The 17,680-nt window shown below is 41.1% G+C and overlaps 2 protein-coding genes across 2 annotated transcripts; both read left to right on the plus strand.

The window, feature by feature from the left end:
* Window positions 1-303: 303 nt before the first annotated feature.
* Window positions 304-9,233, plus strand: LOC122838184 (regulator of telomere elongation helicase 1-like). Its single transcript, XM_044128623.1, has 16 exons — window positions 304-316; window positions 380-465; window positions 1,083-1,160; window positions 1,462-1,539; window positions 2,247-2,393; window positions 2,474-2,589; window positions 3,535-3,658; window positions 3,837-3,996; window positions 4,547-4,695; window positions 4,778-4,873; window positions 5,180-5,390; window positions 5,466-5,600; window positions 6,795-6,917; window positions 7,829-8,017; window positions 8,105-8,227; window positions 8,401-9,233. Exons 1-16 carry the CDS (start codon window positions 304-306, stop codon window positions 8,478-8,480), a joined length of 1,908 nt encoding a protein of 635 aa, XP_043984558.1. The 3' UTR covers window positions 8,481-9,233.
* Window positions 9,234-9,882: 649 nt separating this feature from the next.
* LOC122833551 (protein-S-isoprenylcysteine O-methyltransferase-like) lies at window positions 9,883-16,957 on the plus strand. The gene is made up of 5 exons (XM_044121223.1): window positions 9,883-10,134; window positions 11,606-11,694; window positions 12,086-12,255; window positions 12,677-12,894; window positions 14,330-16,957. The coding sequence occupies exons 1-5, from the start codon at window positions 9,916-9,918 to the stop codon at window positions 14,507-14,509; spliced, it is 876 nt and encodes a 291-aa protein (XP_043977158.1). The 5' UTR covers window positions 9,883-9,915; the 3' UTR covers window positions 14,510-16,957.
* Window positions 16,958-17,680: the final 723 nt, after the last annotated feature.

The raw sequence follows: 17,680 nt of genomic DNA on the forward strand, positions 1-17,680 counted from the left end.
CTTATTTTTTGTGGTTTCTGTTTTTTTTTTTTGTTTTTTTTTTACTTTTTTTTTCATTCTTTTCCTTATTGCTGGAAATAAAGACACGATCAACACTCTTTAGCCTCAATACAATCGTCCCTAGATCCTAACAGGACGTTCTCAGAGCGAACAAAAAAATTTTTATCTTTCATGATGATTGAATTAGCAAACAGTTTTAGTTGTTTGCTAACTGCAGCTGTTGGTAAATGAATGCTCAATTGAATTTAAATCAGTTGTGATAGTTGATATTATCCAATCACAAGCTGTCAGGTTTTGGAAATAATGAACATTTTCTGTTCCCATATTATTTCACTTTGAATCTCCTTCTAGTTTCTTGTTGTTGTCTGTGTTTTCTCAGCCAACCTTAGCCGGGTGGTTCCTCATGGCCTCTTGGTGTTTTTTCCTTCCTTCCCTTTGATGGAGAAAACTCTGGAGTTTTGGAGGGTGAGTCCAAAGTCTCCATGATACCTTTTTAGAAAACATCTATGTAGTTCAAGGAAATCCCTCCCTCTCCCCTATCTTGTTTTCTTATTTTCTATAAATTTAAAGTTTTGATTTGCTGGACAGAATTTTTGCATTCTGTCCAGCAAGTGAAAGTAAAGAACAATACATGCTGGGCGCATCAGACATGTGTCAGAGTATATGTTGCTACTGTTTTCTATTAACCAACCCACACCAGGATCATCTGATCAGCTGTCAGTGCTGTAAGGACCCAGTGTTCCTTTTCAAATTGGTTCCAGTCAACAGCAGCTCTGCTTCTGGCTGGAAAACTTGCTAACACCAACAATAAAGTCTTAAAAACTGCAAACATTTAAAAAATACTTACGTAAACAAGCAATGCTAGGCCTGGTGGGGGCATAAGTGAAGCCTGGTGGCCCACCAGGCTTGTAAAACATTGGGGGAAACCCTGAACCCCCTTTGCTGATGTTCAGCATGATGCATCCTGTGGGTGTAAAGGTGCCATGCTAACTGATGAGGCACCATGTTGCTGCTCGCCTTAAAGCTTTTCTTCTGTGTTACTTGTCAAAGCATTTTGCTCTGAGTTTGGTTTTCCTCTCTAGGCCAACGGACACACAGATCGCATCGAGAACATGAAGCCCATGTTTGTTGAACCCAAAGGGAAAGGAACCTTCAATGAGGTGAGCTAAGTTTTTATTAAATGGAACAACTGGACAGACACCCAGAGGAATGAAGAGCAAAAGGGGGAAAAAAATCAGGAATTATTTCTTAGCCTTTTTAAATAACAATATTAAATATATATTTAACACATTGTTTTGATTGTTGTTTTTTGACAAATCAAATTTTTGTCAAAGTGCATCCATCTTCTTTACATATTTTTTTGTGGGTTTCTTGTTTTCAATAATTAATGTTAAGAACCTGCATATTCAGGGTTGGATTGGATTTCTTTGCTGACCTGAGCCTGTTTGTGTGCGTTTAAAGGTTATTGATGGGTATTACAACAAAGTGAATGATCCAGTGTCTAAAGGAGGAAGCTTCTTTGCCGTCTGCCGTGGGAAGGTAAGCTCATAACGACACAATAGCAGCGCATCGTCTTCATCATGGTTTTCCTCCAACGCTTCATGGATGATAGAAGAAATATGCAGCTGACTGTTGTCTCGGTAAACCAGACTCTGATGGTGTCATCAGGGTCTGGTGTACCTGACCCTGATGACAGGTACCCTGATGCATAATCAGGTTTCTGATTATGCATCAGAAACCTTGATGCATAATCTTAATGATGATGCATCAAGGTTTCTGTTAAATGTTTCCGTTTTAAGAGTTCGTAACTTTTCTGAAGCCAAACAAGCTGGAAGTATCACTTCTCTACGTGTTGCGCTTGTAGATGTGTGATTCAGTTGAAATCAGGAAGAACTTGTAAAGTTATGTTCACAAAATGTTGAATCTTTGCCGTCTTAGTTGTGTACTCCAGATAAATCCGTGTTGGATTTGGTTTTATTGACCAGAAGCAGCTGATGGTTACTGCAAGCCCAAGCTGCTCGTGTGGTTTCTGAAGCAAACACCCGGGTGTGAGAGGCCATGGAGAAATGGAACTAGGCAGAAATATTCCTGACTTCTGCAGGGATTTCACTGCTACTCAAGCAACCTTTCAGCAAAAAAAAACCCTTTAATAAACTCCCCAAATTGAACCTGCAGTAGATGGGATCATCACTGTGTGAATGACTGACTGTCTCACAGCCGTTCTGTTCCTGTTGTTCTTACCCTAGGCTAGTGAAGGTTTGGATTTTGCAGACACCTTTGGCCGGGGCGTCATCATCACCGGCCTGCCGTTTCCTCCTAAGTTTGACCCACGAGTCATCTTGAAGATGCAGTTTTTGGACGAAATGAGCAGAAAAAAATCCCCAGGAATGAGGGTGAGGTTAAACTGGCAGCCGAGGCCCAGGAAGGCCAGTTTGATGACGTTCAGTGGTGACATGATGCCTCTTCCTGTCAGTACCTGTCAGGTCAGGAGTGGTACAAGCAGCAGGCCTTCAGAGCAGTGAACCAGGCCATCGGGAGAGTTATCCGCCACAAGGAGGACTACGGAGCCATCTTTCTCTGTGATCAAAGGTATACATCCTTGTTTTTATCCTGGTGATATAAAAAGGGCTTTATAAATTAAATGTATTACTATTAGTAGTAGTAGCATTATTTTTGGTTCCAAGTTTGTTCGTTGTAGTTTTAAGTACCTTGGGTATAATTAGGCAACTGGTGATTATAACAGAGTCTAAGTGACTGTTTAATGATGCATCCAGCAGGTTGGCAGAAAGTGGTTCTACTGTTATTAATCCATAATCAGCTGTCATAATTTAGTTATTTTTTAATTTATCATGATGACTCACTCAGCAGTTTTCTTACACTGTTCTTCAAGTCCCTGTTAAGTTTTTTTTTTCTTATTCTATATACTTTGGAATTACATTGGAAATTAATTTACATTCATACATACACAGTTGTTGTTTTAAGATTTATTCAATATTGGTTCATCCAGGGAGTTTGGGAGCAACACAAATACTAAACGGTTTTGGGACAGTAATGTGTAGTATTTGACTTTTTGAAGTAACAAGACCGGGTCGCTAAGAGAGTTGCAGACCTTTGTTCATGTTTCTTTCCGATTCAGGTGTTGCTTTTATGAACAATTATTTCTCAGGTTCTGGATGCTGAGCAGCTGAAGGGACTTTTGCTCTTACATTTAAAAATTTTGAACAGTTGTTCCGATATGATGGAGGTTCTTTACAATTGGGAGCAGCTGATTATTTAGCATCTCGAAAGCTCAATAATAATACATGAATCCTAGATATTGCAGGAGTTGACTCCACAATCACTCCTTGGTGGTATGAGTCACGATGATTTCCTTTTGTGATGAATTACAATTTATTGAACTGAATTGAAGATTTGTTGATTTTTACATTTAATCCACTCCCACAATAACTCTAACCACAACTCCTAACTCTGGATATTTCTGTTTCTCTGGGGAAAATGGAAACTTACTTGTTTTGGGGTTTTTTTGCCCTCTAGGTTTAAAAGCTCTGATGCCAGAGCTCAGCTTCCATCCTGGGTCAAGCCGTACGTTCGCCTCTACGACAGATTTGGGAATGTTGTCCGTGATGTGTCTCAGTTCTTTCGGGTTGCACAGAAAATAGTACGTTGCATTACTTTGAATAATTTTATCAATTAGAACCACTTTCCTGTTTATGAATTTGACCATTTTGACCTGAAAAGTCCTGAAAAAATATTTCTAAGTGAGTTCGGACATGCTGTACTGTGGGTGTTTGTTGTGACTAAAGCTTCAGTGTGGTTGTTGTGTTTGAATGTTCCAGAGGCCTGTTGTGGTGAAGATGCCTACAGTAGAAAATCTTCCAACCGAATGCTCATCAAACACTCCCAGTTTGTCCTCCGGCGCTGCCTCTGAAAGTTACCACACCCAGAAAGCAAAGGCTCTGGATGCACACCTTCCCAGCCTCAAGAGAAGAAAACTGGGTCCGTACTGTGTTTTAAAAATGCTTTGCCATCAGTCTGTCAGCTTTCTGTTCTTTATTCTATTCATCTGTTAGCCCACCCTTCAATACTTTCTATAAAGGCTGAGTTCATAGTTGAAATTTTAAATCTACAGAACTCAAGAAACATCACATCTTAAAGGAAAGGTGTTCTGTATTATACACCTTTTTGAGCCTTGCATTATGTTCTAATCTTATTCTCTCATCATAAGCATACATGGAGTGTTATGTTTGATACATACTTCTTATGCAACTGAAGGTGACATAGTTACTTCATTATGCTACGTGCCCTGAAATAAAGCTTATAAAAACACTAACTTCTAAGGTCCAGTACCTATTTTCACCTGATCTGACCAAATCACCCTCTTCCTCTTTTTTTTTTTTGTTTCTTAAATGTCTTCTAGCAAACAGGATGGTTTTCTTCTTATCCTTTCATGTGTGACATCATTAACGTAATAGAAACTGCAGACAAAGAACAAAACTGACATGTTTTCTGTTAAAAGGGCTATTTTGTGTGGCGTGTTTGTGATCAGATGAGCAGAGCAGAGCTAACGGAGTGGCTAAGCTGTGCATCGCCTATGAGAGTGAGGTGCAGGACAATCAGAGGAAACCAACCAACCTGCTGGACGCTCTGGAGAGAGGTGACCGGTGCTGGGAGGACGACAAGAACGATGAGGAGAAGGTGGGCTGCTGGTTACTTCATGATCAACATGGAGTCACAATGCTGTCATTTCAAATGATTTGTGGACTTTTTGCTTCTGAAGGCCAGCCGCTTGTCCACCTTGTCCCTCCAATATGACAAGAAGATGGAGGACGAGTTACGGGGAGGGAAGCGGAAAATCAAGCTGATTCAGGAACAGGTACACGTTACACTGATGATTAAATTCCTGATTTTTCTGACCTGAAGTGTTGAACACAGGGTTTTCCCCAGAAAACCTGCTAAACCTGGTGGTCGGGGCACCAAGTCTCAAAAATGAAAAAAAAAAAAAAAAAAAAAAACTGAATTAAAATAAAATTTGCACTTCTGTTAAACTCTATGTAATCACCCAGCAGATCAACCAAGGTCCAAACAAACTCAGCAGCTGCTTGTTTTATTGCTACTCTCCTAACTTAAACATGTTTGTATCAGGAACTGATCCTCTCATTTTTATACCTGGTTCCTGAAGAAAGCGAGTGTCTCTGAGGATGGGTCAGAGGAGAGTAAGGCCAGCAGGGCCAAACAGTTCCTGGCCGACATGAAGAAGTCTCTGAGCAAGGTGAGCTTCGACCACATCGTCCAGGCTCTGCAGAGCTACAAGAAGACAGACGACCTGAGCGTCCTGCTGACAGAGACGGCTGTCTTGGTTGAAGACCCCAACACTCACAGCCTGTTCCGAGGTGTGTTATTCTGCCTCAGACTCTGGAGTCTGTAAAAGCGTGTCTGCTCTAACCACCACTGCTTCCCTGCCGTAGGGTTCTACCAGTTTGTTCGTCCACATCACAAAAAGACGTTTGATGAGAAATGTCAGGAGCTGGTGGGTCAGGGCTGTGGGTTCAAACCGGAGCACTCGCTGTCTAAGGAGAAGAAAGCTGAGATTCTGCAGACTGGTAGGAAACTGAGCCACTTCTCTTTGTGTTACTAATGGAGCCTCTAATAAAAGGCCTAGATGTGAAAATAATATCATCACTTACTGCCAAAGCAACCCAACTCTGCATACCATGTATCTGGAAACATGACAGAGTTAAGAAAAGAATAAGAACAGTACAAGAAACAATCTATCTATTTTTGCTGTTGGAACATCAGGAATATTTTCTCCAACATGTGGATGATTTATCTCCACATTTTATTGTGGTGTTGTTACAACTAGCCTGTCAGTTCTGCTTTTTGTTCTGTTTCACTTTATGGAAAATGATGCTTCTGCATTCTGGAAGTGTCCAGTCACAGCAGGAACTGTGGTGGGATTGATTTGAGTTAAATGCTGACTGCCAACAAGTTCAAACCTTCAGTGTGTTTGTGTGATGATAAGCTCTGTGTGGGTGGAGTTCAGGTGGGCATATTGACTTAGATGAAGAGCTCTTACTTTGTAGAAGAGAAAGTGAGATTGCTACCTTTGTAATGCTTTGTGTGCAGCTTGTTTCAGCAGTTCACTGAAATTATTCTCATGTGGTTTATCTGGAAAACATGTTTTAAAAATGACTCATCTTCCCAATTAAGTTCTTCCTTAATGGTGATGTTTCTGTTTATGCCGCACTTTCTGACAAAGGACACATAACTGGAACTAAATTACACGCATCAATCTTGCAGAAAAAAACCTAAGGATTTTCTAGTTGAGGTAGTTCAGTAACTGGAATTGAACATTTAAGCTGGATATTGTAAAACGCTGAATTAGATCACAATGAGATGGCTGCAGTAAAAACACAACTAGGAAGAAAACGAGCTTAATTAACTAAAACTGGCGACATATAATATAATTGTTGATTAATTCTGGTGCAAAGCAGTCAGCTAATGCTACACAACAGCAAGAAAATATTACATTTTCAACTTGCCAGAGAAACACTTCTGAACCACTAAGAACAAATTACGCTCATACACTGTTGCAACTTGGGAACTGTTTGGAACGTGACTTCCATTCGTTCTGTGGAAGTCCAGGGTCTGAAATTATCCTTGTATGGCAGTGAAACAGACTAGTGCAGTGATTTTGAAGGAGGGGGGGGGGAGAAATGATCATTAAAAAGTACAAATTTACACTGATTTCTTAGGAACAACAAGTTTGTGAAAACTTTGATGTGTTTGTCTTCCAGCTGTAGATCACCCAGCGGTGGGAGCTGTGAGCTCCAGGTCCACGTGCAGTCAGCTCGACACTCAGCAGCTCAACAGAGGAGGACGCCACCTGAGTCAGCAGGGATTAAGAGCAGCTCCATCTGGTAGGAGATCTTAAGCCAGGGCGGCAACTGGTGTGTTTGACCATTTTGCCTGTCCGACAGAGTCGTTATAGCTCTGAAAAGCCAGTTTCTTGGCTTTCAGCGGCGATTAATCAGAAAATTTTTATGTGTTAATATTACGTGATCCAGATTAATCAAACTACCTACTTTGACCTAAAAGCCTCTCTCTCGCCAACCTTATGGACCTTACAGACAGGGAGCAATGAACAACAGCGGAAGGTGATCATTTTACACAACAGCAGATAGGAACAAAAATGTACATTTTCCAACTTGCTTGTGTTGCGTCGCTAGCCTGCCTGTGCACATTTACATATATGAGCTCGAAATTTGACACACACAGATTACGGTGATAATTTTGCTGGAGGAGGACAAGGACAAGGGCCTCTCTGTACAAGTTTCATCGAAAATGAACAGAGTGGGATATTTCTAAATGAATGCTTAAAACAAAATGACTTCCTTTAAGTCTTCCTGAATATAAAAACCTGAAAAACTGAGAATCTTCAGACATGTTTGGTTTGAAACAATAAAATATTTTTGAAAGCGTGCATATGGTGATGGTTTTTGATATGAGCTATATGGGCAGTTGTTCAGGGCAGCATGAGAAAGGGGTGGGGCACCCAAAAACTATAAAATAAAATAAAATATATCACTTCTGTCTGCTTCCCCCTGAACAAGTTTGCTACTATTTGATTGCATGTATAGTGAAGTAAGTTTCTCTTGATTTCATTACCTGCTTTCTGCTACAAAATCATTTAAAAAAATAAAGAAAACGTGATTAAACACAGAGCTAGTGTGATTAATCTGATGAAATCATTTAATTGACTGACAGCAGTTTAGTTAGAAAATTAGCTGCAGGGTGGATGAATGAGCTCACTGGGCATTCTTCTGGCCAGGTTCTGACCATAAGCACGAGACCCACGCTGCCTTCCTGGCCGAAGTAAAGCAAGCCCTGGGACCTGAAAGGTCCGCCCAGCTCTTCCAGGCCATCCACGGCTACAAGAAGACGGAGGACTACGAAAGCCTGGTGACCACCGTGGTGAGCTTATTCACAGAGAGGGATGAGAACTTCCACCTCCTCATCAGTAGGTTCTGCTTGAGTCCTCCACAGATCTCCTGGCTTCTGCATGCTGGAGATTTGACTAAGGATGTGTGTGTCGTGTGTTTCCAAGGGTTCGGTGTGTTTGTTCGCCCTCGCCATAAGAAGCAATACAAAGAGATGCTGGATGCTCTGATTGGTCAGCCCGTGTCAGCCGCTGACAGTCCTGCTGTGAGAGAGGAGCGGCCCTCTGCAGGTCAGGATCCATCAGTGATGTGACACATGTTTCTCTGAGGAATCTGTCTGACTTTATGTCTGGTTCTCAGTTTGTAGCAGTTCCATGTCATCACATGATGATGCTCCAGATGATGTTTCTGTCTAAGGGATGAAGGTTTTTCACCGTGTTTAGGATTCTGCTTTGTTTTTCAGTTCCTCTCTCACCACCTCTGAAGACTCAAAGCAAGATTTCCAGTTTTTTCTCCAACAGTGGAAGAAAGTCTGATTCTTGAAACTGGAGTTTTGTTTCAGATCAGCTACAGCAGCCTGGACCTGTTTTCCTCTGTGAGGAAAGCCAATGAAAATTCAACTTTTCCATGTTTTCCGCTTGATTAAAATGAAGAAACCGTCTGTGGACAATGCTGAAACCTGGAGTTTTTTCAGCAAATGTTTCCCAAATTAGGATCCGCATAATTCTGGAAGTTTACATGTTGTCCACATCGATGTGTTTTTCTTCCCTTCAGGTTGTGTTTGGTTTTCACAAATCATCTGTGTGTGTGTGTAGTGGACAGAACTTTGCGTCAGCTCAAATCAGGTTACTTCGCCTATCGGCCAACACTTTGGTTATTTCTGGGTTTTGACTCATGGAGTTCTACAGAAATGTTCCACAACAGCAGCTCAGATCCAGTAGATTTTTTTTCTTTCTATGCTTGTCCGCTTTGAAAACATCAAGTAGATTTATAATTTTAAAATTATGCTTTTAATTAGTGAATTTATAACAAATAAAAGTACTTGTTTCTACAGATTATGTGGAATTACAAAGTAACCTAATGAGTCAAACAGAGAGAGGTTTCAGCTTTGAAGCCCAGGCTTCAGGAATAGCCTTTATAATATAAATTTATATTTTTTCAATAATGAAATCAATATTTGTATCAATAATGAAAAGTTCAAATGAATTTTTTTTATGGAATAAAAATAAATTGATTTTTTTGCTTATGTTTCTATTATGTTTACAACAGTTTAAATAAACTCAAAATGGGATTTTTCAGCGTGATTATGTCATTTCAATGGAACATGATTGTCACACCCATACACAGTGGGCTGAAAATATAAACATGAAAAAAGTCTCAGGCCAGCCTTCATCTATTGTAAAATGTCTAACTGGGGAAGCTTAGAATATTAATTTATTTTAACCCCAGCGGTGTCAACTAATTAAATTCGTATTTTACGTTTTCTTTATATTTTAACTGAAGCTCTTTTCGCAGAGTAGTCCTCTCTCCTAACATCCTACTTTGTAGAGACCTGTGCTATGGTGGCAGGGATGAGGACGAAGCTCTGCAAAATAGTAAAGTAGGTCACAGATGAAAATTAGCCTATATTAACATCGAATGAATATTTTTTGCATAAAACCTGGTTTTATCCAGTGTCCTCTTCCAGCATTAGAAGTCTGACCTCCTGTCACCGCACAGCTGCTAAAGGTGTTTCAGAAGAAACGCAGAATTTTTCTTTATAGTCTGTTACTGTGGCTATATAACAAGACGTGCATTTCTGTAGCTGAAAATCCAGAATGTTTCCATACGCGGGTTAAAGAACTCGGGAGTTTTAATTTAGCCCACTTTCTACGAAAACCGAGATTTTTGTTTTTTTCTTATGGTCATTGAATGCGGCATACGTCAACAACCTTGAGACCTCGCGAGACTTGTTTTGGCTTATCCCGGTACTTCCATCATGGCAGGCAGTAAGTTGGTGTTAGAAGGTAGAGTGAGTATAAAAAGCTTTCTTTTAGGCCTCAGCGTCGTCCTTATCCCGCTCATTCGGACCTGGTTCGGACACCTGGACTGGGTCTTTGATTATTTGACAGAGACTCCCGGAAAAATTGCAATTTGTGTCCACGTTGCGGCTATTAACGGCCTTTTGCTTGTCATATACAGAGGACCAGTGTATAAGGTAAGCACATACGATGCTCTACATCCTGTAAATTTGACCAACAGACCACTGCTTGTGGTTAAAATGTTTCCTGCTCTTCGGTCTGCTGCTGGGACGAGCAGAGAGTTACATTCTCTGTTTCAGTCTGAGAGCAGGATTAGCAAACCCCCCAGCTTCAGCTCGGTGCAGATAATCTTATTAGACGAATCCAGAAGACAGCTGGTGTTACCTAGCTAAACATAGAACCTCCGGACATAGCGTTGAAGTGGCACACGATGAACATATTGTTTTACTTTCACATATGAAGCTGTACGGAAGCTCAGACGTGCCATTGCTGAAGAACTCAGTCGTGTTCGTAACTTTGTTGAACTGTTCCACCCACCCAGACTAACCCTGGAGTATGCAGGAAGGTTTTTGCTTTTATCTTTTAACTTATAAACAAAAATTAAATGTTGTTTCTTTAAAAATGACACGTGTTCTTCAGTGCATATTTATCAAAGATTATAGTTGGTCTTTTTCAGAAAGTCTGGTATCTTTAGGGTTTTATTTAGCTGGTCTGGGGGCTAAAAGGACTTCTTCTCACCCTGTTGATCCCATCACCTGTTTTCACTGCCCCAAAGTCCAAACAGCTCTGGAGGCTGCTTGACCCCGATCCGTTCAATCTGTGTAATGAATCGTTAAGAAATGGATTCCCAGTAACTCTGGTGGTTTAGCAGGAGTTGGTACCCTTTTATTCTTCTTGCTACATTTATGCCCTTATGTTCTGCAGGAGGAAGAACAAAGGTTTGGGAACTAAATGTCCCACAACATGAATCGTTCCTGTGGATGTCAGTCCATCAGTTCCGTTCACAGCAGTGCACCATGGAGCCTCATATTAAGCATAGATCAGTAAAGCTTTCACCGGTGGCATCTCAGAAGTTCCATACTTTAAATTTCTCAATGTCATTAATCTATAAAGATCTTAAGGGTTTCTGCATTTACTCAGATTTTTTTCCTTCGTCATTTTAGGCCATTATACTTGTCTTCAGTTCAAATTCAGCTAAAAAATATGTTATCCCAAAGGGAAATTAAATGTTGTCGTAACTGATATCGTACAAGTATCTTGAAAGAGTCATTTTGGACAGTGTTGCCAAAGATCTCCAGTGGCAGTCAGTCTTACAACAAATCTGCAGATGCCTCTGACTGAAGACTGTTGTTGCTCATGCTAACAGCTTAATATCCACAATAATACACATCAACATATCCTGGATGATGACATCATAAATTATCAAGCTTTGCTAATCCATCTTCTTTGATTTCGCTGCTCTTCTGTAAACGCCAGAAACACTATTATATTGTGTTTATCTAATACTATATAAACGATATATTTACTGTACTACAGTAAACACTATAGTGTTTATGGAGTTTACAGTCTCACTTTATAGGACATGTTAGCTCCAGCTAATCGTCTCTATGAGAACAGAAGGGTCTGATGTGTCGTGGCCTGTTGCAGGTTGCTGTGAGAGCCTGCTTCCTGGGAGTTACGTTTGGCTGTGGCCTAATCATTAGCTTCTCTGACACCACTTGGACACATTTTGGCTGGTATGTATTAAATATGAACTGCATTGTTTTATTGCTTGGTTTTTAGTCAATAAAAAAGGTCTTACTGCCATCTCTATCACCACAAGGATTTGCTAAAGGGTTGATCAATGTATTGATTAGTGAAAAATGGCTTGGATCTTATTTATGTCATATTGACATTATTTGAGTCCCATACACTATCTCTTTGTTGGATGGGCAGCCATTGCCCTTGGATGCTGTCACTTTGTTAAACTTTTGGTTCTGAATTACATTGATGGAACTCCCACTATCAAATCCCGACGTTTCAGCAGATTACTCCGCAACAAGCTGTCAGAGGTTTAAGGATGGGCTGTGGGGTTGGATCCTTTGTGAGGCAGACAAGTTGTAACATGTTGAATGCGTCGTCCTCCAGGTACATGTGCTCCCTTTCGTTCTTCCATTACTCTGAATACCTGGTGACCGCCGTCATCAACCCTCGCAGCCTGTCGCTGGACTCGTTCCTGCTCAACCACAGCCTGGAGTACACGCTGGCCGCCGTGTCGTCATGGCTGGAGTTCACCGTGGAGAAGCTCACCGTTCCAGGTGCCGCTGCCTGCAGGTTTCTGCTCTGTGAGCTAACAGCTGTTGGCTTGGATGTGGCTTTCATTTAACAGGATGTTTGAGTTTCCCCAAGTAGAATAAGATGAGACTGGTCTGAGCAGCTGCTTTAAGTAACACCACTGGGGCAAATAAATTAGAATGTTGTTTTGAGACCATTTTCAATTAATATGTAGATGATGGAAACATAATGCAAGTTTACTTTCCCAAACACGAACACACTATAATTTTGTAAAGAACACTTTACATTGGAACTGGAAGATATGTTAATTATTCCAAATAAAGCAACCAAAAACAAAATAAAAAAAGGTGAATTAGATGTTAATGTTTTGCCTGCAGCTTTATTAGATTTTTCTAAAACATTTCTGTGCTGCTCCTGTCTCTTGACCTCCGTCTCCTGCCGTAGAGCTGAAGCATCTAAACTGGCTCAGCTTGGTTGGACTAGTCATGGTGCTGTGCGGCGAGGGCCTGCGGAAGGCTGCCATGTTGACGGCCGGCTCCAACTTCAACCACATTGTCCAGAATGAGAAAGCCCACAGCCACGTTCTGGTCACCAGCGGGGTCTACGCCTACTTCAGACACCCGGCCCCACGAGGCTGGTTCTACTGGAGCATAGGAACTCAGGTGACTCAATTCACGCTGCTCTTTAGTGTTAATGCTAACTTCACTTTATGACCAACCACTTCTATAGGTCCAGTCAGTTATTTACCAGCTGTTGCTCCTCACTGGTCCTCATCCATCTCTGTCATGTCTTATAGCTGTCAATGTCTAATTTCTTAATATTCAGGATTTATGATAAGTAAATCCTGAATACTTTTCATCAACAGCAGAACATCAACAGCATTCCAACATAAAGCTTTTAGACCTGACTCCACTTTGACTGGTCTCTTGAGAACTATTTAACTGAGCCCTAAACAGGACCGAGAGTGATAAATGACATTTAGTCTGGACACACTGAGCTTGGGAATACACTGGTTAGACACCAGTTTAACCAGTGTTAAACACCAGTGTATTTCCAATATCTGAATTGGGTTTGAGATCTGAGAATCCAAAGTCTTTACCCCAAATAGAAAACCTCATCCTTGAAGCATCTTTGCAGTCTTTCAGGGAGCTGTTTCAGCTTTATTGGCCAAGTTTATGCAACAAAGAAGAAAGTATGTTCCACTTTACTGCCATTGTGCAGATATTTTAATATAAATACATAAGAAATGGATTGCAACCAATGATTTTTCAAATTGGCAACTTTAGATCTTGACAGAAGAAAGGTGTTAGCTGAGTAGGACTGCTACAAAAATGAAGTATTTATGGCCCTAGAACCACTTCCTTGGCTGAAAAGAGAAATTTAAGTTGACAAATAAATCCTTAGTTATTTCCAATTAGGTAATAAAATTGGCTATCTCTGAGATAGTTAATTATCCCAATTAGCTATCTAATTTCTAATTGAGATAATTAGCACTCCGGTGCTGTAGCGGCGAGAGGACTAAAGCGTGACCCATGATTGGAGGCCTTAGTCTTTGACACAGCCGTCACAAGTTCGATCCCCAGCCTGAAGACCTTTGCCGCACGTCTTTCCCCCCTCATAACCCACTTTCCTGTCCAAGAACCACTAGAATAGAAAACACTAGAGCTGATGAAAAAACGTTTAAAAAAAGAAATTTGGATTTGTTGACTTAATATTCTGGGGTGGGTGAGTTAAGGTGTAACTTTTTTTTCTGTGGACCGTGGCTGTTTTTTGCAGTATAAATGACGGTTGGACAATTGGGACGGGTGGCACCAACTAGCTCGCTCACTCTTTAGTTACCTAGCAACAGCCTGCTGAGTAACTAGTGCAGCAGCAGTTTCATGTTTAACCACTGTGACTCGAAACTGCTTCAAAATAAACAGCAACGACTCGCAGTGGAAGGAGAACCACTGCAAAAACTAATGAATGATTATCAATACCACCTGATGTGAAATGCTTATATAGTGATGCGTTTCTCATTCAGATCGCCCAGGCCTGCCCTCTTTGCTAGTTGGCTGCCATGTTGTGTTGTTCGCTGATGAGTGTCCGTTCCTGCAGGTCATGCTGTGCAACCCGGTCTGCATCCTGGGCTACACGATAGCCAGCTGGCGCTTCTTCCGGGAGCGGATAGAGGAGGAGGAGCTCTCGCTCATCCATTTCTTTGCCGAGGACTACGTGGAGTACAAGAGGAAGGTCCACACTGGGCTGCCCTTCATCTCTGGCATCCGGGTCAACTAGCCCCCCTAGACCTGGACACCAAGCCTAACGGACTTCAAGCTCCATAGCAGGTCAGACCTGGTGGCGACGTGTGGTCTGCTGTAGCATCTGCCACCCCCTCAAGGTGAAGCCCCGGCCCCCGGCTGAGAGCCTGCAGCGCCAGCAGAGGCAGAGTGACGGCAGCTGGGCTGCTGTTTTTCTACCAACGTCCAGTATATGAACAGAGAACCTCAGCTGTACACGCATTCCCACTCGCGCCTGTTTCTGTCTGCATGCTGTCACCATGGCGATAGGTTTCCACTCATCTGCTGGCTGCTTTGCCCGGACCCTTCAGCATCACGTCTCAGAGTTGACTTCATGTATTAGAGATGTTTCACAGAAAATGAACGATATTATGTGGAGGGACACGCTAAAGGCTTTTCCCAATCAGAAGCATTTAAATGGAGGACGTGTTGATGCAGAGTCTAAATCTTGTACAGCCTTTTTTCTACATCTACTGCTTACTTACTCACCATAAAATCAATATCCATATTTATTCCTGACCCCACTCTCTTAAGGTGGTAAAAGACGCAACATGTTGTGTCACCTGGTTAGCTTCAAAATGGGAATATTTCTATAAAAGTCATGTTTTCTCATGTGCATTTTCTCATTTTGAGCATCTTGTTCTACGTCTGCAGAAACAATGAAACCCCCAGACAGGAGAACCAGGTCCAGATCCCAACCACAGAGAGCCTGTGGTTGGGATCTGGACCTGGTTCTGACTGGCTGGGAGGGGGAAGAAGATGGTCACTCTCTCCTGTGATCACCTCCTGCTTTTCTTTCATCTCCTGATATTTTCTAGACAGGGAGAGATTAATTAAAATAAGAACCGCCTGAAGCAGGGATAGAAAAGGGACCAGCAGGAGAAAATTGACCTCCACTTTTGAGAGGCCTAAATGTAAATGTTTCTGTAGATTTTTACTTCTTTTGTTTCTCTCTCGCTCTCTCAATGAGACACGCCGCAATATCACATTAGATGTGCTGTTTAGCTGAGCAGTGTGTCTTTTGTTATTTGAAACATTACACAACATAGGACACCTGAACTTTGTTTTTGTTTTATTTTGTTTGTTTTTTTTTCTCTAAAACTGTAGAAGAGCGTAGCATGGTGAGCCTCTGGTTCTTTTCTATAATGGGTGAAGCTGTAAGTGTGGCAGAGTTGGGTCTGGGGAATCTTCTGGTGCTCAGGGTTTGGCTTTGGTCCTGGCTGCTTTTTCATCCACTTTGTTTTCCAGATGTGTGCTCATCTTGTGGTGTCCCCTCACGTTCACTTAGCCCTTAGCATCATTTGGAGTCACCAGGCATGATGACTTGTCATACTGTTTAATATTTAAGCAGTTTTTTTTTTTTTTTTTTTAAATCAGTGATTTATAAAGACTGTAGCACAAACTCGGACGTCCTCTAAGAACTCCTAGATTCTCATGTTGGAAGCGCAGTGAGTTCCAAAGTTGTCCCAATAACTCTCACACATTTCCATGAACAGTTTGTGCATCTGTGTACAAACCACAAACAGACCAAAGGGAGATGTTTAAATGTATCCGTGGCGCATCGCAGTGGGAAGGAATGTTCCGGTCGGGAAATTGCACTGAAGTCTTGACCTCCACATTTTGTGTTTCATAATAAAGTCTTCCTGTCATGGTTTATAATTCTGAAACAGAGACTATATTAAAGGATGGAGGATGCCACTCTGAGGCGTCCCAGTGGTAGAAGGTCTACTGTGACTCCGGTGGTGACGCATTGTGTGTTGGCTCTTTTTTTTTTTTTTTTTTTAACAAAGAGCCTTTTACTGCGTCCGTAAACTCACAATGTCACACTCTTTCACCCACCTATTTGTCGTTACTGCCTCTGATTATAGGCATGTGGTCCTGCTGAACCAGTTGAATTTCAGCTGTCAGGTATGCAGTGGTGCCCAGAGGGGGTCATGACCCCTGTTGAAAAATGCTGCCTCCCAGAGAATCATGTTCAATACATACAAAGGCATACAGGCCATCTTCTTCAATCAAGTGTGTTCCAATTCAATAAACAAGTATATGCCCTAGTCATTCTTCAGAGTTCAATATTGGAATAATTTGGTCCCTTTTAGAGGCACCTAAAGGGAGGTGCTAATATTTACTAATCCAAAATTGAAAGGTTTATATAATTAGAAGTCAAAAATCTCTTCTTACCTAGACTGCTGCTACTGAAACTTCATATTTCATATCACATTACATGCTTTGAAAGCTCACTGACTGGTTGTTGTGCTGATTTACACACCCTATGTTAATCAGTTATCTAATAGTCAAGTGGCAATAGCATTCTGTTCCATCAGTCCTCTGGCTTTAATCAAAACGAAACACAACGTGTCATAAAATATCAACTGAATACTTAAACATGTCACTTGAAAGGTGCTGAATTCCCCTTATTACATTAAATGCTTCATATTTTTATTGAATTGGAACAAACATTAACACAATCCAATGATTTGTGTACTAGTCGAGGCCCAAACTTCGCCTGTTAGCAATGTTTTCAGCACCTACAGTTTGTCTCGGCTACTGTTTTAGTAGATTGGACCTGCAAATCCCATCAGAGTTTGATCATTTATTTCTGTCAGTCCCTCTGCAGCGTCTGTCTCTGCAGAGACGATTCATTCCTGCCACATTCAACAAGATAAAACTTTGGTCTAAATTTGAATAACAGCTCTGTAAAGGTGATGTTTTTGTTTACCTTTTAATGTGAGACATGTAGCTTCTCGACAAAGTACCTTGTGGGAGATTTTTGGTAAATGATTAAAAGTTGTGGGCACATGCACAGATTTTATGCTGCATTTTACCTGCATAGAGAATCTATATGGCAGGTTTTCCACTCTGACTGAAAACTGTTGACTGCATTTATTCAGCACTGCTTGTATAAAATAAAGTTGAGGTTATTATCTAAACGCCTTTGTTTTTTTGTTTTTTTTCTCCCCCTCATAAAATTCAGCATTGTTTTGTGATGGTCAAGTAACAGTGAGAAGGACTAAATGATCGCAGCGTATGGGATATTATTGCAACAGGTGTCATGGTTTTATGGTAATAAAAGGTATGCAATAAGCAAAATACATACAAATATTGCGCAAAAAAAAAAGATGTAGAAAGATTTCATCTTAAATAACATTCATTACACACCGTTAAATATTTC

The sequence above is a fragment of the Gambusia affinis genome, linkage group LG01 (assembly GCF_019740435.1).
Source record: "Gambusia affinis linkage group LG01, SWU_Gaff_1.0, whole genome shotgun sequence".
NCBI classification, from domain to species: Eukaryota; Metazoa; Chordata; class Actinopteri; order Cyprinodontiformes; family Poeciliidae; genus Gambusia; species Gambusia affinis.

Bases quoted from the DNA above. Each gene is read 5' to 3' on its own strand.
- LOC122838184 (XM_044128623.1), top strand. The intron at 2,394-2,473 runs GTGAGGTTAAAC...TCTTCCTGTCAG, and splicing joins AAAAATCCCCAGGAATGAGG to TACCTGTCAGGTCAGGAGTG. The intron at 5,601-6,794 runs GTAGGAAACTGA...TTTGTCTTCCAG, and splicing joins AGCTGAGATTCTGCAGACTG to CTGTAGATCACCCAGCGGTG.
- LOC122833551 (XM_044121223.1), top strand. From the start codon at position 9,916: ATGGCAGGCAGTAAGTTGGTGTTAGAAGGTAGAGTGAGTATAAAAAGC. The intron at 10,135-11,605 runs GTAAGCACATAC...GGCCTGTTGCAG, and splicing joins ACAGAGGACCAGTGTATAAG to GTTGCTGTGAGAGCCTGCTT. The intron at 12,256-12,676 runs GTGCCGCTGCCT...CTCCTGCCGTAG, and splicing joins GGAGAAGCTCACCGTTCCAG to AGCTGAAGCATCTAAACTGG.